The 21550-nt window shown below is 42.1% G+C and overlaps 1 protein-coding gene across 4 annotated transcripts in view; it reads left to right on the top strand.

The window, feature by feature from the left end:
- The window catches only part of fbxl17 (F-box and leucine-rich repeat protein 17), a 667009-nt gene that overhangs the window by 622953 nt on the left and 22506 nt on the right, over window positions 1-21550 (top strand). For all 4 annotated transcript variants that reach the window (XM_067982923.1, XM_067982926.1, XM_067982925.1 and 1 more), the window contains one exon: window positions 145-287. In XM_067982923.1, the coding sequence (XP_067839024.1) occupies window positions 145-287 (143 nt within the window). The remainder of the gene's footprint in view (window positions 1-144; window positions 288-21550) is intronic.

Below are 21550 nucleotides of genomic sequence, written 5' to 3'. Positions count from 1 at the left end.
TTAAATCACAAGCTTTCGGAGTTTACCTCCTATAAGAGTAAGCTGTTAGTAAAATACTGGCCTCGGGTAATTACCACTTTACATTAATGTGATTACAATGATTGTGTGCTCACAACAAACTGACAGGTTCTTTATTTGTTGCAGCTCTGATAGCGATTGGACAGTACAGTACAACCATTGAAACAGTGGATGTAGGCTGGTGTAAAGAAATCACAGATAAGGGAGCAACCCAGATCTCACAGACCAGCAAGTCCCTCAGGTACTTGGGGCTTATGAGGTGTGATAAGGTAAGAGGCTTCACTTAGGCACTTAATATCAGTGCAACTTTGCCATGTTAATGCTTTATTGACTTGCTTAACAGCTGTCTGGTATGTTCTGCTCTGTAATGCTCATAAACCCAATGCACACTGATAGGGTTGTCACAGTTTATCTGTTTTATAAGAATATTGCTTGCTATATTGAAAAAATTAAGTATACATTTTGAAGAAGCACGCTCTAAATATTTTGTTATCAAATCAAACTGGTGTGCATAAAATAAAAATGACCTTGTTACCCATCGATCCTTCTCCTGTGCTTACCTAGTATCTTTCTCAGACCAACATTCATGTTTAAAGCAAAGATGCTTATTCCCTGGGGAGGTTTCCTGTAAAATCTGTCTAAGATTAGTGGAGTCATTCTTGAGTTATTTGATTGGACCATTTAGAAAACGATTAACAAATAATACTGATATATTCCCCTTCCCCCACACAGGAAGGTGCTGGGGATAAACGAACTGCATCTGTAGAAGGTGTAATTTACCAGTCTGAAATCATTTCTTTTTCTGTGGTGAATTTTTGTGGTTATCAAAGTGAGGGCTGTCTGTGCTGAGGAAAGGAACAGTTTTCTACTTCCAGCCCCAGTGTTAACATTGAGCACTGTCAGATCAGGTAAAACACAGCCATGTGCAGAGTAAGGTGTATTAGGCCTCTCTCCAAGTTTTTCTTATTCAAGGCAAAAGGCAGTTTTCTATAAGCAGATCCACACCTCCTGTGATCTAAAGTTGACATCCCTTTGTATGTTGTGAATGGGAGTCACGTGCCACAGGATCAACAGTTCCACTTTTACCACAATACTTTGCGCGAAGATTGAGCAGGCTGCTCATCCCACTGTCCTGACCAGAATGGGAGATACACACCGTCAGAAGGATATTCAAATCAAATGTATTTACAAGAATAAGAATTACACAAAGCAAAAGAATACAGCAAATAATTAGCAATGCAGTGTCAAACTTCTACACAATACTTTTAAGTTGTCTCAAAAAATAATAATACAGTCCAAACTCCAAACTAAGGATAGAAAGTACAAGACTCCATTGTCGTCACAGAACCTTACTAGATACAAGCGAACAGTGTGGAATTGGGGCTACAGTATTGTAGCACTATTTCAAATACGCATCCAGCAAGACTCCCATGTTGGCAGTGGAGTTTTGTAATTTCTGCCCTTCAGTGACTTTTTCAGATTCTTTTAACTGAGTCCTTGACAAATGCAATGTGAGTGCTTTTGCTCTACAAAGCCCCTCACAATGCTTCAACGTAGATAAAAACAGACAAACTGGGAACTGGAGAATGGGGAAAATCAGAAGCATTTATTCCAAGCAGGCTGTGATACTTCACACTAAAGTACTTCTTTCCCACTAGACAGGCAACCATGTTATTAATCAATTTTAACATTCAGGTAAGTCTCAGACTTCTGGTCATTCTGGTGAGTTGATTGCTTTTGACACTTACCTTGCAGATCAAATAACTTGGTTCCAAGAACAAGGTTTGCATAAATTTAACATTTCAAAGACATGAGGGAATTTTTGATGCAATTAACTTGTATTGACTTCCTTCCAGGAAACTGGCTGAACTAAATAGCTCCAAGAGAATATTTGAATATAAAGACAAAGGAACGTGTTTTTTTTAAAATACTGATACCTGCAGCGAGTTTAAATACAAATTTATGTTAAAGTGATGTAAAAGGAATCCAGTACAGATAGTTTGCATGATGGAGCTTTGTTTCCATTGCGTAAGATTCCCTCTATCTTAACTGTGATCCTCAGAAGAGGACGTATTATTGCACCAGAGTTAACTTTTCTATTTCCCACACCAGCCACATTCTGGCCTTTGAGTGTCAGTTTGTTTGAATCATGAGCAGGTTAATGCTATCGACTAACACCCACAAATTTGGATGAAATTCATGCGATTAGAACAGTGACAATTTTTTTAATTCATTCTCTGGATGAGGGTGTCTCTGGTAGGGCTAGCACTTATTGCCCAGTCCTAAATTAAGTGGCTTATTAAGCCAATACCCACTTCAGAGGGCAGTTAAGAATCAACCACGTTGGCAGGGGACTGGAGACACATATAGGCCAGACGGTAAGGACAGTAGATTTCCTTCCCTTAACTGATATCAGCTTTTTAATTCCGGATGTTTAAAAAGGAATTCAAATTCTCAAATTGCTATGGTGGGAGTTGAATTTGCAACCTCTGGATTACTAATCCAATAATATAACCACTACACTAGGTTTTCATCCCATTAATCTAGGCTGGAACCAAATTGCGGTTGAAAAGTGAAAAGATATCCAGGATTGCTGGAGCCTGCATTTTGCTGTGAGACCTGTTAGTCCCCTGGTACAATATTATCAAGTCATTTTGTGCTTCTAGCAACCACTATTTTGAGAGGCCTCTGTCCTTGTTACAGTGTGTCTGGCTGTGCCCATTATTATGCCATGTAATAAATGAACACACAAACAGCACTACTCAGTCCCTGAGATAAATTATTTGATGTTAAACAGCAGTAAGAATTTTTGTAGTTATTTTCCATTGTGAACTGAGACACTGGTCACTTGGTGCTCCCCACCACCTACAACATACAAGTCAGGAGTGTGATGAATACTCTCCACTTGCCTGAATGGGTGTAGCTGCAACAACACTCGAAGCTCGACACCATCCAGGACAAAGCAGCCCGCTTGATCGGCAGCCCATCGACCACCTTAAACAACCACTGCCTCCACCACCAGGGTACCGTGATTGCAGTGTGTACCATCTACAGGATGCACTGCAGTAACTCGCCAAGGCTTCTTCAACAGCACCTCTCAAACCCGTGACCTCTACCACCCCGAAGGACAAGGGCAGCAGGTGCATGGGAACACCATACCTCCAAGCTCCCTCCAAGTCACACACCATCCTGACTTGGAAATATATCGTAATCAATTTTATAACACCAAGTTATAGTCCAGCAATTTTATTTTAAATTCACAAGCTTGTGAATTTAAAATAAAATTGCTGGACCATAACTTGGTGTTGTAAAATTGTTTACAATTGTCAACCCCAGTCCATCACCGGCATCTCCACATCATGGAAATATATCGCCATTGCTTCATCATTGTTTGGTCAAAATCCTGGAACTCCCTACTTAACAGCACTGTGGCAGCAGCTTCAACAAACAGACTGCAGCGGTTCAAGAAGATGGCTCAACATCACTTTCTCAAGGGCAACTAGGGATGGGCAATAAATGCTGGCCTTGCCAGCGATGCCCATATCCCAAGTATGAATTTTTTAAAAATTAATTCTTTGTAAATGTTAATCTTTTTTGGTAAATATGCTGGGAAAGAAACACTGCATGTAGATTGCCTTCTAGATTGTACCTTTCATAACTGGGGGGTGGGGTTTGTTTCAGACACTCCTCCTTCTTACCTCAGTCACATACCAAAAATCTGTCTGATCAGTTTTTCAAAATATGATGTCTCATTATAAACAGGGACCATATCATCAGGGTATCAAAACGTTTGTTAAATAATTCTTTTATCGAGAGCCGTCTCAAAACGTGGGATGATGTTGCTCGAGAATCAAACATTATGGTTATTTTTGTGATCCTTTTAACATGCATAATGACCCAATAAGCTTATGGTGACATGCACACTATCTGATACCAATATAAGGGGTTGGAATTCACCGTAGAACAGAAGCTCCAAGCTGTCAAAATGGGAAATAGTTAATTCAATTGGAGATATTGGAAATATAATGAGCTGGTAGAAGTTTTGTATTGAAATCATGTCTACGCCATAGAATATTTGATCCCATTTCCAGGTAGCAAGAATGTGCTGAAATAAGTCATTGCTTTATCCTGTGGAAACTGTTACTGGTTTTAGAAAGACAGCAGCCGTGGCAAATCGAACAATTGACTTCACTCATAAATATTACGCTGACACCGCCAATAAATTAGACTCAGCATCAAATTTTATGTGTTGCTTGTCCCCACAGTAATAAAATTAAAATTTACCCTGGAGTCTTTGGGAGGAGTCAGAAAGTTGCTAACTAACATTCTCAGCTTTTTTTACTTGAGTTTTACCCTCACGTCTAACTGTGAAATGATATTCAGGTTGGGAACGTAGCATTGAGCAGCGATGGGAAGAAAAAGACAACGAGCCTTATCTCAACCAAGCTAGCAATCGGGCCATTACAGTTGGTCTTGGCATCCCTGGGCTAGGGAGGGGAGAATTGGCCACTTCTGATCGCTATCCAGCAGCGCCTGCTGGAAAGTACGTGTTGAGTGAAGACAGAAATTGATTCGACCGTGATGCCCTCCACGGTTTAAAAAGCCTGCCAACATTCACTGTCTAGGCTCGCACACGGTGAATGGCCACTTAATTGAGGTACCAAACGCCACATCTGTACAGGGATGAAGAACTTACTTAGCACATTGCTAACTACTGTGGAGTGTGTGGCAACTCCAGAGACATAGGCAGCAGAGCCCTCACAAGCTGAAGTCTTGTGCTTCACTACAGAATTTGCTCTCTTCTCTGGTTTCCAAATGCTGCAGATCAGATTGAACAAAGAACCACCAAGGGCTTCATGGATCTCATTGATGGCACAAGATCTGCTGTCAAACAGATCAGTGGGCATGAGGAGCCAGGGTCCAGCAGTGGTGACATGACTGAAGCTGGCACAGATGAGGGTGCTATCTCTTGGTCCACTTCATGAACAGATCCTCCTGCTTTTCCTCTCCACTGACTGTACATATGCCAGATGTTGAGCAGGTCCAGGTGTCCTCACAACTGCGGAAGTGGTGGTGCCAGCAGTTGGATCATCTGAAGATCCAATTCAGATCGATAGAGAAAGAAAGAATTTACATAGCGCCTTTCATGACCTCAAGACATCCCAAAGTGCTTCACAACCAACTAAATACTTTTGAAGTGTAGTCACTGTTGTAATGTAGGAAATGCAGCAACCAATTTGCTCACAGCAAGGTCCCACCAACAACAATGAGATAAATGACCAGATAATCTGTTTGGTGGTGTTGGTTGAGGGATAAATATTGGCTAGGACATGGGGAGAACGCCCCTGCTCTTTTTCAAATGGGATCATTTACATCCAGCTGAGAGGGCAGACTTGGTTTAACGTCTCATCCAAAAGATGCAATACTCCCTCAGGACTGCACTGGAGTGTCAGCCTTGATTACGTGCTCAAGTCTCTGGAGTGGGACTTGAACCCACAGCCTCCTGACTCAGAACCAAAGCTGACACTATATAGAGAGCCCCTTCAGTCCCAAGAGGCCTCAACTGACACTCGGCACTCAGACACCAAGGGATAGCAGCATAGGAACAGGAGTAGGCCATTCAGCCCCTCGAGCCTATTCTGTCATTCAAAGAGATCACGGCTGATCTGTATCCTAATTCCATCCACCCGTCTTGGTTCCATATCCTTTAATACCCTTGGCTAGCAAAAATCTATCGATCCCAGATAGAAGGAGGTTCAGTTGCATAAAATCATATCCATTCAGGAAAATAAGCGTGTGCTGCATAATAGTAGGGCAACATACACAAACACTTGTAAGGAATAAATATTTGGTAGCACTTTTGGCAACTTTGTATTCCGAGTGTTCTTGCTCTTGCCTTGGGTACTGGTTCATCAGAAGGAAGGAAACAGTTAAATGGGACCATATGCAGCATTGGCCAATATTGGGTAGAGTACAGTAGGCTGTTGTACAGGGCAGATGACTGTCTTAGGCATTGGGGCCATTGGGTACTTAGTTGAAAGTGATCTAGCAGAGCCTGCCTAAACCTGGTACAGCCTGTGCAAGTCCTTCTGCAGCCAGTCCTTCTGTGTTCTTATAGCTTTTTCTTCTGGTTGTAGTGGATTCTCCCCACAATGGCTCCATGTGGATGCCTGTTTGCAGAGCACTTGTAGTTCTGGCTTAAAATTTGTATATGCATGTGCTGCCCTCAGCAGATCACTGTGTTGCTTGTTTTAAATCAGCATCTTGCCAGTTTTCGACGCGACAGCTGAGCACTGACTTCATGCCTGACCGGACGAGTGGTCATGCAGCATGAAATCAGCATTGCCCATCTCCACCCATACTTCTGTTCCCTGACGAATACTTTATGCCACCGCTGCTGGCATAAAGCAGCAGAAGGTTTTTCTCAGTAAGTCCAAATGGACCTTTTTGCCACTTAGGTGTAGGAGCATTATCCTTATCAGATGTTGCTCAAAAAAGAGGATATAATGAGTTTAAATATAGATTACTGACAACCAGCAACAATAGGCCATAGCAACACTATGGAAAATAAACTTTAAACATTTGTCACAACATAGTAGGGCCAACATAGAAGAGGGAAACAAGGTCAGGGTTCAGCTCAGCACAGTGTATCTCTCTCCAGTGAAAGTTTGAAACCCCCATTCCCACAAATTATCAAGTGTAGTGCAGGGTAAAGCAGTGAATGTGTCATAAGAAATGTCTTTGATTCTGTACTTGTGCTGTCTACTCTGTACTTTTGAAGCAATCAATGAGGTTCATTATACTACATACTGCACCATGACACATTATTTGGCTGACTCTCAATTAGTGTGTTTATAGCAAGAGTTTATGTTGAAAATAAAAAAAAGTGAATTATTTTTGAAGTGCTTAACCTCTTAGCTAATGGTAGTAAACAGGCAAGTGCTGAACTAATAGGCAGGGAGGTAAATAATAAGGAAATTGGGTTAACAATTTTCACTTTTTAATGTAGTGCCTACACTCAGACATCGGGTCCATTAAAATTCAGGTTTGCCAGCTAGGAAAATTATGGCTTAATTTAAGTTATGTTGCAACACAAAACCAACTCAAATATGTGGATATTAAATTACTCAATGAAACAAAGCAAATTGAAAAAAGTGTGATGATAAACAGCTTCCACTGTATCACCTCTCTGTAATGGAATAATTTAATGGAACAGGAATATTTAAATTGCATCCTGTTTATTGTTATTTCCCAGCCTATATATTGTAGTACAGGCTGCCAAGACATGACAATGTGAATTTATTTGCATGTCAGTGATCCATTTGAACTCTCTAACAGCATTATCCTAATGATTATTCCTCAAACATGACCTTGTAATAACACCACCTGTTGCACATATTCCTTGCATCTTTTTACAATTGGGAAAACTGTCAAATTAGTGCTAGCTCATGCCAAATTAAAGTCAGTGTTGTACTGTTCACTCATGTTCACTGACAACTTCAGTATGTCTACAAAACTTATTTCCCTTGTGACTCTTATCAAGAAGAGCCCATCATCTGGGCTGAATTTAACTTGGTCTGAGAAGTGAAAGACTTGGGAACAATGTTTTAATGCACCGTGTCATCCAGTCCCTAAAAATCCAATTACTAGCATTTCAGATATGTACCAGAAATGCCAATTATCCCCATTTTTCCTGTTAAATTTTTTAATTCTGCTGCAATTCCTGTTATCCTTGTTTCTAATGATTGCTTATAAATCTTTTTTTTTAAAAACTTTAAAAGCATAAATTACACGGTAGTGGACAACCCTTGTGTGTGGGTAAGTATAAATATATATATATATATATAATATAAATCACATTTTAATTCTGCTCCAAAATTCCCACTCCTCCACAACTACCTTGCGCATCCAATCTATTTGTATTTAAACCCTCCATTGATGTCTGAGTTAGAGTTTAAAATCCAGCAGTTTATTTGGTCCAGTCTGACTGGAAACTGAAACATAAACATAAAGCTTATCCATATTCAGGCAAAGCCAAGTGTGAAATATGCCTATATAGAGAGTTTTGTTTTGTTCATTTTTTGATCTAATCTCTTCACTTCCCCCCCACCCTTCAGAATCAGGCAGAATATCATCCATTGCTAGCCCCAATAAATTGTAGAATGGGCCAAATACTGTTACAGCAACAAAATCTCAGCAGCTAAAAAATAATTTTGCTCCTGACTAAAGTAAGTTTGGGCTGTAAATATCCTTGGATATTTTTCCTGTTTAACTTCAGTGTCTATTTTGTAGGAGAAAAGGGAATCCAAAAGTCTTCTATAGGCATATAAGTGACAAACGGGTAGTAAGAGGAGGGGTGGCGCAAAAAAGAAGCAGCATGGAGGCAGAGGGCAAAGCTGAGGTACTAAATCAGAATTTGCATCTGTCTTTACCAAGGAAGAAGATGCTGCCAAAGTCACAGTAAAAGAGGAGGTAGTTGAGATATTGGATGGGCTAAAAATTGATAGAGAAGGTACTAGAAAGGCTGGCTGTACTTAAAGTAGATAAGTCACCCAGTCTAGCTGGGATGTATCCTACGTTGCTGAGGGAAGTAAGGGTGGAAATTGCAGAGGTGCTGGTCATAATGTTCCAAACATCCTTAGTTATGGGGTGATGCCAGAGAACTGGAGAATTGTTTTTTTTATCAAATTGGCATTTGATGAAATGCCACATAATAGGCTTGTCAGCAAAATTGAAGTCCATGGAATAAAAGGGGCAGTGGCAGCATGGATACGAAATTAGCTAAGTGACAGGAAACAGAGAACAGCGGTGAACAGTTGTTTTTCGTACTGGAGGAAGGTATACAGTGGTGTTCCCCAGGGATCGGTGCTGGGACCACTGCTTTTCTTGATATATATTAATGACTTGGACTTGGGTGTACAGGGCACAATTTCAAAATTTGTAGTTGACATAAAACTTGGAAGTGTAGTAAACAGCGAGGAGGATAGTTAAAGACTTCAAGAGGACATAGACAGGCTGGTGGAATGGGTGGACACATGGTAAGTGAAATTTAGCGCGGAGAAGTGCGAAGTGATACATTTTGGCAGGAAGAATGAGGAGAGGCAATATAAATTAAATGGTACAATTCTAAAGAAGGTGCAGGAACCAAGAGTCCCAGGGGTATATCTGCACAAATCTTTGAAGGTGGCAGGGCAGATTGAGAAAGCAGATAAAAAAGCATACGGGATCTTGGGCTTTATAAATAGAGGCATAGATTACAAAAGCCAGGAAGTTATGTTCCTGGTTCGGCTAGGTTCGGCCACAACTGTAGTATTGCATCCAATTCTGAGCATCGCACTTTAGGAAGGGTGTGAAGGCCTTAGAGAGGGTGCAGAAAAGATTTACTAGAATGTTTCCAAGGATGAGGGACTTCAGTTACGTGGATAGACTGGAGAAGCTGGGATTGTTCTCCTTAGAGCAGAGAAGGTTGAGAGGAGATTTGATAGAAGTGTTCAAAATCATGAAGGGTTTAGATAAAGTAAATAAAGAGAAACTGTTCGCAAGCGTCGAGAACCAGAGGCAGCAGATTTACGGTGATTGACAAAAGAACCAAAGGCGACATGAGGAAAAACTTTTTTACGCAGCGAGTAGTTACAATTTGGAATGCACTGCCTGAAAGGGTGGTGGATGCAGATTCAATCGTAACTTTCAAAAAGGAATTAGATAAATACTGGAGGGAAAAAGTTTGCAGGGCTATGGGGAAAGAGCGGGGGAATAGGACTAACTCGATTGCTCTTACAAAGAACTGGTGTGGGCTCGATGGGCCGAAAGGCCTCCTGTGCTGTAACCATTATATGATTCTATGATTGAAGATTGCCTAATGTTGGCAAACATGCACACATGGCCCTGGGGAAGAGAAGAGATGCCTGCCTTTTACACCAGCAGATCTTTGACATCTGATCTATTATGCCCTGGTTACAGGGTTCAGTACGGTGTGTGTGTGTGGAGAGAAAGGGTAGCTTTACTGTTTATGCGAGGATTTGATGTCCGACTATCTCCGTCACCACTGATACTGCAGCAAGGCAAGAGGTTTCTCTTTATGGTGATTTACATGACTGACATTAATGCTGCTCTTTAGAACACCTTTATGATATTCCAAATACTTGTATCACTTGAGCTGCAGGTTGGTTTGCAGGTAAGTCTCACTGCTCCTTATACATTCTTAATAGAGTTCAGCATCCTTTTTTTAAAACAAAATAAAGAACTTGCATTTATATAGCGCCTTTCACGACCTCAGGATGTCCCAATGTTCTTCACAGCCAATGAAGTACAGTTCAAGTGTAGTCACTTTTGTTATGTAGGAAACACAGTAGCCAAGTTGCGCACAGCAAGCTCCCACAAATAGCAATGAGATAATGACCAGATAATCTGTTTTAGCGTTGTTGGTTGAGGGATAGACATTGGCCAGGACACCGGGAGAACTCCCCTAATCTTCTTCGCAATAGTGCCATGGGAGCTTTTATGTCCACCTGAGAGGGTAGACGGGGCCTCGGCTTAACATCTCATCAGAAAGACAGCACCTCCAACAGTGCAGCAAACCCTCAGTACTGCACTGAAGTGTCAGCCTAGATTTTGTGCTCGAGTCTCTGGAGTGGGACTTGAACCCACAGTCTTCTCACTCAACAGCGAGGGTGCTACCACTGAGCAATGGCTGACACCACAATGGCTGAATGGGTAAGTAGACTGTGTGGAGTTGAGCCATACAGACCAAGAATTTTACAAGTTCGATCCTCAATTTGTTGTGAGTTGACTGATCTGATCCAGGGTGGCAATAGTGTCCCTGGGATAGGGAGAGAGAAAAATGGCACCAAATGTTTTTTTTTATTCATTCATGGGATGTGGGCATCGCTGGCGAGGCCAGCATTTATTGCCCATCCCTAATTGCCCTTGAGAAGGTGGTGGTGAGCCGCTTTCTTGAACCGCTGCAGTCCGTGTGGCAAAGGTTCTCCCATAATGCTGTTAGGAAGGGAGTTCCAGGATTTTGACCCAGCGACGATGAAGGAACGGCGATATATTTCCAAGTCGGGATGGTGTGTGACTTGGAGGGGAACGTGCAGGTGGTGTTGTTCCCATGTACCTGCTGCTCTTGTCCTTCTAAGTGGTAGAGGTCGCGGGTTTGGGAGGTGCTGTCGAAGAAGCCTTGGTGAGTTGCTGCAGTGCATCCTGTAGATGGTACACACTGCAGCCACTGTGCGCCGGTGGTGGAGGAAGTGAATGTTTAGGGTGGTGGAAGGCGTGCCAATCAAGCGGGCTGCTTTGTCCTGGATGGTGTCGAACTTCTTGAGTGTTGTTGGAGCTGCACTCATCCAAGCAAGTGGAGAGTATTCCATCACACTCCTGACTTGTGCCTTGTAGATGGTGGAAAGGCTTTGGGGAGTCAGGAGGTGAGTCACTCGCCACAGAATACCCAGCCTCTGACATGCTCTTGTAGCCACAGTATTTATATGGCTGGTCCAGTTAAGTTTCTGGTCAATGGTGACCCCTAAGATGTTGATGGTGGGGGATTCGGCGATGGTAATGCCGTTGAATGTCAAGGGGAGGTGGTTAGACACTCTCTTGTTGGAGATGGTCATTGCCTGGCGTGAATGTTACTTGCCACGTATGCACCCAAAACTGGATGTTGTCCAGGTCTTGCTGCATACGGGCTCGGACTGCTTCATTATTTGAGGGGTTGCGAATGGAACTGAACACTGTGCAATCAACAGCAAACATCCCCATTTCTGACCTTATGATGGAGGGAAGGTCATTGATGAAGCAGCTGGAGATGGTTGGGCCTAGGACACTGCCCTGGGGAACTCCTGCAGCAATGTCCTGGGGCTGAGATGATTGGCCTCCAACTACCACTGCCATCTTCCTTTGCGCTAGGTATGACTCCAGCCACTGGAGAGTTTTCCCCCTGATTCCCATTGACTTCAATTTGATTATGGCTCCTTGGTGCCACACTCGGTCAAATGCTGCCTTGATGTCAAGGGCCGTCACTCTCACCTCACCTCTGGAATTCAGTTCTTTTGTCCATGTTTGGACCAAGGTTGTAATGAGGTCTGGAGCAGAGTGGTCCTGGCGGAACCCAAACTGAGCATCGGTGAGCAGGTTATTGGTGAGTAAGTGCTGCTTGATAGCACTGTCTGACACCTTCCATCACTTTGCTGATGATTGAGAGTAGACTGATGGGGCGGTAATTGACTGGATTGGATTTGTCCTGCTTTTTGTGGACAGGACATACCTGGGCAATTTTCCACTGCCCTTGACCAGCCATATAAATACTGTGGCTACACGACCAGGTCAGAGGCTGGGTATTCTTCGGTGAGTGACTCACCTCCTGACTCCCCAAACCCTTTCCACCATCTACAAGGCACAAGTCAGGAGTGAGATGGAATACTCTCCACTTGCCTGGATGAGTGCAGCTCCAACAACACTCAAGAAGTTCAACACCATCCAGGACAAAGCAGCCCACTTGATTGGCTCACCATCCACCACCCTTAAACATTCACTCCCTTCACCACCGGCGCACTGTGGCTGCAGTGTGTACTATCCACAGGATGCACTGCAGCAACTTGCCAAGACTTCTTCAACAGCACATCCCAAACCCGCGATCTCTACCACCTAGAAGGACAAGGGCAGCAGGCACATGGGAACAACACCACCTGCATGTTCACCTCCAAGTCACACACCATCCCGACTTGGAAATATATCGCCGTTCCTTCATCTTTGCTGGGTCAAAATCCTGGAACTCCCTTCCTAACAGCACTGTGGGAGAACCTTCACCACACGGACTGCAGCGGTTCGAGAAGGCGGCTTACCATCACCTTCTCAAGGACAATTCGGGATGGGCAATAAATGCTGGCCTCGCCAGCGACGCCCACATCCCATGAATGAATGAATAGAAAAAAAAACTAGTTTTTCTTTCAAAAGTTTGTCCTCCATCCTTTATAAATTGGACTAGTACCTTCTTTATCCTTCTGATCATGATGTAAAAATGCTAAAAGAAATAAATTAAAATATCTTTGAACCATATTATTTTAACCCAGAATTGCTTACCATGCAATTATTGTATCTGCTGTTTATGCGTGAGGTATGGGTAATGTCTTGGAGAACAGATCAAACTAATTAAATTTGGGGATACTAAAACCAGTCACACCAACAATGAATAAGGATTTGCTGTTTATTATGTTATGCAAAACACGAGCAGAATAGAGCACAGAAGAAGGGGACCTAAAATGTCCATGACAGATGTTCAGTGTTAAAATGTATAAAATGTTATGCAGATTCACTAGTTACTCCAGATATGTCAAAAGTCATCAGCCCTCCGGTAGATGACTTTTGGTACTGGTCCTTGGATTGCCACCGATCCCATTCTGCCTATTTGTTTGGGTCACATTCAGGCTTACAGTGCATAAATCCAAATCGCAGAAGTTGTTAGCCACACAAGGTTAGTTGAAACCTTGATTGAAAGTTATAGGGATAAGAGATAATGAAATACTTATGGAACACGATTCCTGTGTTGCTGGAGCCAAGGAAATAGCATGTGTGCAAAGCAGCTGGCTAGGGTTCAATTCTGGAGATGTAAAGAGGGTTAGATGGCCTGGAATTTTGCTTGATTACCTTTGAGGATCAGAAGAACTTTCCCTCAGGTGAATAAATAAGTGGGATACAATCCATGATATAGTAGACTGTATAAAGTGGAACATGTACACTTAATGGTCCAAATGGCCTTTTCTCATTCTATGTTTTCTTATGTTCTAACCATAGAATTTCAACTCGGCTGAGGAGCCTGGCCAGGAATTATTATGACTGTGGGATGATAGATAGCTGTAAAAAGGGAATGATTAATAAATGAAGACATGAAAGAATTTAATAATGGTTAACAGCCTGGTGAAAATCCAAAAATCTATTTCAGTATACGGTAGAAATCAGTATGCGACGAGGTTTAGAAGAAAATTTATAAAGAAGGTAGAAAGGTGCAGTGTATGTGTTCATGTTCGGATGGGATATATTTTGTTGAGGTTAAATAACCACAGTGGACCAATTGACCTTGACCCTGGGAGGCAGTGACAGATAGGGTGTTATATCTGCCCTCGTAAATTTAATCGGGGGGCAGGGGTACATTGTGAAATAAGGCAGATGTCAATGGAATTAAAGGATGTGGAAGAAAAGATTATTTTGTGTTTCACTGGCATCAGTTGATCCTTTCTAGTTTCATTGGACAAGGGTTAATACTGAAAGGCTTTTTTATTTTTAAAAAAAAAGCTTTTGGCTTTGTATGTGCTTAAAAAAAATCTCTTTAGGATTTCTTCTCAATTTTTCCATTATTTTATTTTTTGCGTCGGAGCCTCTGCTCGATTTGAGTTATTTGCAGTACACATAAATCAGAATTGCAGAGTTGTTAACTGTCCTGTCTAAAAGATCAGAGCACTTTCAAGGCCAGGCGAAGCCACACACTTGTATGACTCCATTGATTATCGCTTGCCTCCAGGCAAGAGTGCCACAATGGAAGAAGAATGGATTGATCAGAACCATAAAAATCATCAAAAGAATTCATTATTAATCAAATTAGTGTTGGCGTGACCTTTTTTCCCCATCTCAGCTCGTCAGCGTAACCATCTCAGAAAAAAGCGTCAAAAGCAAATGTCACTCTCTTCACATCCTGGATGGTAAATGTCAGCACTGAAGAATACAGTCTTTTTATATACACTAATAATTATATAGAAATGATGATATTCCTCTATATCAGGCAGTAAAATAAATCCCAATATCACTGTCTATCTGATCCTTTGGTATAGTATAAATGCTTGGAAAGTCATATTTCGATTTGATCGAAGAATGCTGCTGGCCGTCAGCATCTCTCACCATCTGTGGGGATAAGCCTATCGGCAAAGTAACAAAGATAAAAATCCTTCCCACCTCCCCCTCATCCTATATATGATACAGAGCAGCATGCTCTGAAATTTTATTCATTAAACTGAAAACTAACAAAATGAAAAGTTTGAGCTTTGCATCAGCAAGGTGTATGATGTAACTTCAACCCATTGATTACTGCCGTGTAAATGCAGACCTCTGACACGGAAAAACAAATGTCAGAATGCTTTATAATCTGCTCACTGTCGAGTATAGTGTTCTGATAAGTTTATTTCTGAGATTTAATATTATCAAATCATGTACAAACTTCTCTTTTAATATAAGGGTGAGATTCCTCTTTTATTGGACATCAGGAGAATGTCTGTTTTTATCCATACTTAATGACCCACCAACAAAATCAGGTTATCAGAAATCACAAGTTTCAAAGCCCGATGTTCTCATGATTATGTTGGTAGCTTGTTAAATCGGAGAGAAATGTGGCACTCTTTCTGTTTTCATTAAAAGAGGAATTACACCCTCACTGTGTTGTTTTCCCTCTGTATCTCAGGGATACATTGCTTGTGTTTCCTCCTGGATACCTACAAGAATGAAAATATGGATTGCATTATAGTACATTGTTATGCTAGTATGTTAAATAATAAAGGAAATACAAAAGTTAATGTTGGTTGAGGCTTGTGACGTTAACCCACAGGTCATTTCCACATCAGGCTCCATGCTTTGAAAAGTGCTCGTTTGATGACATCTGGTCATAGATTTTCGGCCTGTTCTGTTTCATGCACCGTTTTGTGTCCCAATTTTAAATTGCTGAAGGTTAGTTATGGGACATCAGGACACACCAATCTAATTTCCAACTCATCCTCACAGTAGTTTTATTCCTGTATCTGTGTAGAGATTTACTGTAAAATGTAGGCGTTTTTGGAGATAAGAACATAAGAATTAGGAGCAGGTGCAGGCCTTACGACCCCTTGAGCCTGCTCCGCCATTCAATAAGATCATAGCTGACCTTCGACCTCAACTCCACTTTCTCGCCCAGACCCCAAAAATCTCAGCCCCAGGACATTGCTGCAGGAGTTTCTTAGGGCAGTGTCCTAGGCCCAACCATCTTCAGCTGCTTCATCAATGACCTTCCCTCCATCATAAGGTCAGAAATGGGGATGTTCACTGATGATTGCACAGTGTTCAGTTCCATTCGCAACCCCTCAAATAATGAAGCAGTCCGATCCTGCATGCAGCAAGACCTGGACAACATCCAGGCTTGATTCCCCAGACCCCAAAAATCTATTTATCTCAGCCTTGAATGTACTCAGCGACTCAGTATCTGCAGCCCCTTGGGGTAGAGAATTCCAAAGATTCACAACCCTCTGAGTGAAGAAATTCCTCCTCATCTCAGTCTTAAATGGCTGACCACTTATCCTGAGACTATGCCCCCTAGTTCTACACTCTCTAGCCAGGGGAAACAACTTCTTCGCATCTACCGTGTCACGCAGCCTCAGAATCTTCTATGTTTCAATGAGATCACCCCTCATTCTTCTGAACTCCAGAGAATAGAGGCCCATTTTACTCATTCTCTCCTCATAAGACAACCCTCTCATCCCAGGAATCAATATAGTGAACATTCTTAGAACCGCCTCCAAGCCTAGTATATCCTTCCTTAGAGAAGGAGACCAAAACTGTAGACAGTACTCCAGGTGTAGTCTCACCAAAGCCCTCTACAATTGTAGCAAGACTTCCTTACTCTTGTACTCCAACCCCCTTGCAATGAAGGCCAACATTCATTTTGCCTTCCTAATTGCTTGCTGTACCTGCATGCTAACTTTCTGTTTTTAGTACAAGGACACCCAGATCTCCCTGAACACCAACATTTAGTAGTTTCTCACCATTTAAAAAATATTCTGCTTTTCTATTCTTCCTACCAAAGTGAATAACCTCACATTTCCCCACATTATACTCCATCCGCCACCTTCTTGCCCACTCACTTAACCTGTCTATATCCCTTTGCAGACTTATTGTGTCCTCTTCCCAGCATACTTTCCCACCTACCTTTGTGCATCGTCAGCAAACTTGGATACATTCCATTGGGTTCTTTCATCTAAGTCATTAATGTAGATTGTAAATAGCTGAGGCCCAACCATGTGGCATAGGAACATAGGAACAGGAGTAGGCCATTCAGCCCCTTGTGCCTGCTCCGCCATTTGATAAGATCATGGCTGATCTGTGATCTAACTCCATATACTTGCCTTTGGCCCATATCCCTTAATACCTTTGGTTGCCAAAAAGCTATCTATCTCGCATTTAAATTTAGCAATTGAGCTAGTATCAATTGCCGTTTGCGGAAGAGAGTTCCAAACTTCTACCACCCTTTGTGTGTAGAAATGTTTTCTAATCTCACTCCTGATAGGTCTGGCTCTAATTTTTAGACTGTGCCCCCTACTCCTAGAATCCCCAACCAGCGGAAATAGTTTCTCTCTATTCACCCTATTCGTTCCCCTTAATATCTTATAAACTTCGATCAAATCACCCCTTAACCTTCGAAACTCCAGAGAATACAACCCCAATTTGTGTAATCTCTCCTCGTAACTTAACCCTTGAAGTCCGGGTATCATTCTAGTAAACCTACGCTGCACTCCCTCCAAGGCCAATATGTCCTTCCGAAGGTGCGGTGCCCAGAACTGCTCACAGTACTCCAGGTGCGGTCTAACCAGGGTTTTGTATAGCTGCAGCATAACTTCTGCCCCCTTGTACTCTAGTCCTCTAGATATAAAGGCCAGCATTCCATTAGCCTTCTTGATTATTTTCTGCACCTGTTCATGACACTTCAATGATCTATGTACCTGAACCCCTAAGTCCCTTTGGACATCCACAGTTTTTAACTTTTTACCATTTAGAAAGTACCCTGTTCTATCCTTTTTTGATCCAAAGTGGATGACCTCACATTTGCCTGCATTGAATTCCATTTGCCACAATTTTGCCCATTCACCTAATCTATCAATATCCCTTTGTAATTTTATGTTTTCATCCCACTAGTTAAGGCCTGCCAACCTGAAAATGACCCTTTTATCCCTATTCTCTTTTCTGCCCATTAACCAATCCTCTATCCGTGCCAATATATTACCCCCAACCCCATGAGCCCTTATCTTGCGTAGCAACCTTTTATATAACACCTTATCGAAAGCCTTTTGGAAATCCAAATATACTACATCCACTGGTTCCCCTTTATCTACCCTGCTAGTTACATCCTCAAAGAACTCTAATAAATTTGTTAAACACTATTTCCCTTTCATAAAACCACGTTGATTCTGCCTAATCATATTATGATGTTCTAAGTGCCCTGTTACCACTTCCTTAATAATGGATTCCAGCATTTTCCCGATGACTGATATCAGGCTAACTGGCCTGTAGTTCCCTGTTTTCTCTCTCCCTTCTTTCTTGAATAGCGGGAACATTCTAAAAAAAAATGACAACATAAAAGCATTGGCTGCATCTCAGTTGTTATCTCCGTAGCATCGCCCGTCTCCACCCCTGCCTCAGCTCTTCTGCCTTTGTTACCTCTAGACTTGGCTATTCCAATGCTCTCCTGGCCGGCCTCCCATCTTCCACCCTCCATAAATTTGAGCTCATCCAAAACTCTGCTGCCCGTATCCTAACTTGCACCAAGTCCCGTTCGCCCATCACCCTTGTGCTTGCTGACCTACGTTGGCTCCCAGTCCGGGAACACCTTGATTTTAAAATTCTCATCCTTGTTTTCAAATCCCTCCATGGCCTCACCCTTCGCTATCTCTGTAACTTCCTCCAGCCCTACAATCCTCCAAGATCTCTGCGCTCCTCCAAATCTTGCCTCCTGCGCATCCTCGCTTTTAATCGCTCCACCATTGGCGGCTGTGCCTTCAGCTGCCTAGGCCCTAAGCTCTGGAATTTCCTCCTTAAACCTCTCCGCTTCTACCTCTCCTCCTTTAAGACACTCCTTAATACCTACCTCTTTGACCAAGCTTTTGATCACCTGTCCTAAAATCTCCTTATGTGGCTTGGTGTCAAATTTTGTTTGCTAACACTCCTATGAAGTGCCTTGGGACATTTTACTACGTAAAAGGTGCTATATAAATCAGATCAGCTATGATCTTATTGAATGATGGAGCAGGCTCGAGGGGCTGTATGACCTACTCCTGCTCCTATTCCTTATGTTCTTAAATGCAAGTTGCTGTTGTTGTTAAGGTAGCATTTTATGGCAGTGATTTGTTTTTATTTAACTTGAAATCAAACTAAAACTTAAAAATAACAAAGTTAGTTGGGAAAGGAATACAGTACTTTTCAAATAAATTGCAAGTTATTTATTTTCAAACTGTTTGTAGTGTAGAAGTTGCCACATTATTGCTTTCAATTCTGGGGGGAGTAATGAAGCTTTCTCTGAGAAATCAGACTAATTGCATAGTGAGAAGAAGCTTAAGGCACTGAGCAACCCAGCAACAACGACTGGACGCCTGAAGGGTTAGACGCAGTGTGGTCGATGCATCAGAGCAACAGAATGAGCAATTTGTGGGCAAAAAATATTCTTTGGTTTGCAGTATATCCATCCAAAGCAGTGAAAACAGCAGCTTGTAGATATCTGCAGTAATCAGATTGTGCTAAGACTCTGTAAATAGTTGCTACAGCTCATAACACTTTAAAATGTCACTTCCAACAGTGATAAGATATTAAAAAAACTTCCACAATAGGACAAAATTCACGTTATGGAGTAATGCCCCTTTTCCCCCCCTTCCTGATAGGTGATGTTGTTCAATCACAATAGTACAAATGCTGATTCAGTATCTCATGGATCCTTATTAAGGAGAGGATCTTTTTGTGTTTCTGTAATGCTCCTCAAGAGCCATGGGAGATGATCAGTATTCCAGAGTAAGAGTAAAGGAGACCATGGGAGATGATCAGTATTCCAGAGTAAGAGTAAAGGAGACCGTGGGAGATGATCAGTATTCCAGAGTAAGAGTAACGGAGGGTGTGGGAGATGATCAGTATTACAGAGTAAGAGTAACCGAGGGTGTGGGAGATGAGCAGTATTACAGAGTAAGAGTAACCGAGGGTGTGGGAGATGAGCAGTATTCCAGAGTAAGAGTAACAGAGGGCGTGGGAGATGAGCAGTATTCCAGAGTAAGAGTAACAGAGGGCGTGGGAGATGAGCAGTATTACAGAGTTAAGAGTAACGGAGGGCATGGGAGATGAGCAGTAATCCAGAGTAAGAGTAACAGAGGGTGTGGGAGATGAGCAGTAATCCAGAGTCGGAGTAACAGAGGGCGTGGGAGATGATCAGAATTCCAGAGTCGGAGTAACAGAAGACCAAGACCCTGGAGAAATTTGAATTTGAAAATGAGAATCATGAAATTGCTGTGACACAGGGAGCCAGTAAAGTTGAGCAAGGACGGAGGTGATGGATGTTGAGGTTTTGTGAGGGAGAGGACTTGGTTCCGCAGATTTTTGGATTATCTGAAGGTTGTGAAGGGTGGGGCTGGGGCTGGGGAGGCTGTCAAGGAGATAATTTATACCATTATTCCTCAAGGTCTGGATGAGAATTTTAGTTGCGAGGTGCTATTCTAGAACTGGAAGAAGGTAGACTTTGTGACAGACCAGGTTTGAGGATGAAAGCTGAGTTGAGGGTCAAATGGAACGGCAGGGTGTTTACCACTGGGTTCAGCCAGAATGTGCAGGAAGGAAAATTGATGGAGCCAGAGCTGAAAGCACATAGGTGCTAGCACACATTGAACTAGGTAGCTTTAGCTTTGCAATGGTGGGTCATTGGAAGTTTCAAATCATCCAGGACTTAAGAAAGCTGTCAGATAGTACAACAGCAGTGGCTGAGGTAGAGTAGTTAGCCTACATGTGAAAACTGATTTAATGCTTGTGGATGATATTGAGGAGTAACGTGTAGATCAGTATTATTGGTTGAATTTTCCTCTGAGGGAGTACACCGCTTCCACAAGCCACCATCCCGATCTCCTAGGTGAGAATGGAAACTTGTGGGAAATTGTGCATCTAAACCCACATCATACTAGTCTGTGGCAAAATGCTGAAGACTTCCTCAGTCATGAGGCGAGTGCCATTTTATCTCATTTTTACTGATTACATTTAGTTCAAGATTTCCAGTAACTGAAAGGAAATTATATTCTGCCACAATCAGGAATTGGTATGATAAATATGTTTGATGTTTCACCAAAAGTCCCAGAGCTTAAAATTAATATAGCAATTTCACATATTCGGCTATTGTTATGTACAGCAGGGCACACTATTGTAAATGTTGGATAACAACAGTGGTCATACCAGCGTTGACTGAGGATATAACTTGATTCCAGTATTTAATCTTCTGTGTTAAAAGGAGAGCTCAGGTACCCCTCATACAATAAAGATTCTGTTTTTTAAGAACAATTTGGTAGATCTTGAAATATTTCACGAGTAGGAATGTAAGGAAAAGGTTTTCTTATATAAGGAAATGCTGGCTGAAAGGCTCCTGTGTGAAATGAGTTTGGGCAGTTTGATTCCAGGTCCTAGGGGTGTGATCCATAACAGAAAGTTGCATACTGTTTGGCAAAATTTGGATTAAATTGGCAATCTTAAAGATGGCAAGTGGGAAACAGAAATGTTATACTGGTGCAGA

Source organism: Heptranchias perlo, chromosome 4 (assembly GCF_035084215.1).
Source record: "Heptranchias perlo isolate sHepPer1 chromosome 4, sHepPer1.hap1, whole genome shotgun sequence".
Lineage (NCBI taxonomy): Eukaryota > Metazoa > Chordata > Chondrichthyes > Hexanchiformes > Hexanchidae > Heptranchias > Heptranchias perlo.
The sequence above is the reverse complement of the archived record's forward strand: the minus strand, read 5'-3'. Positions and strand labels throughout refer to the sequence as shown.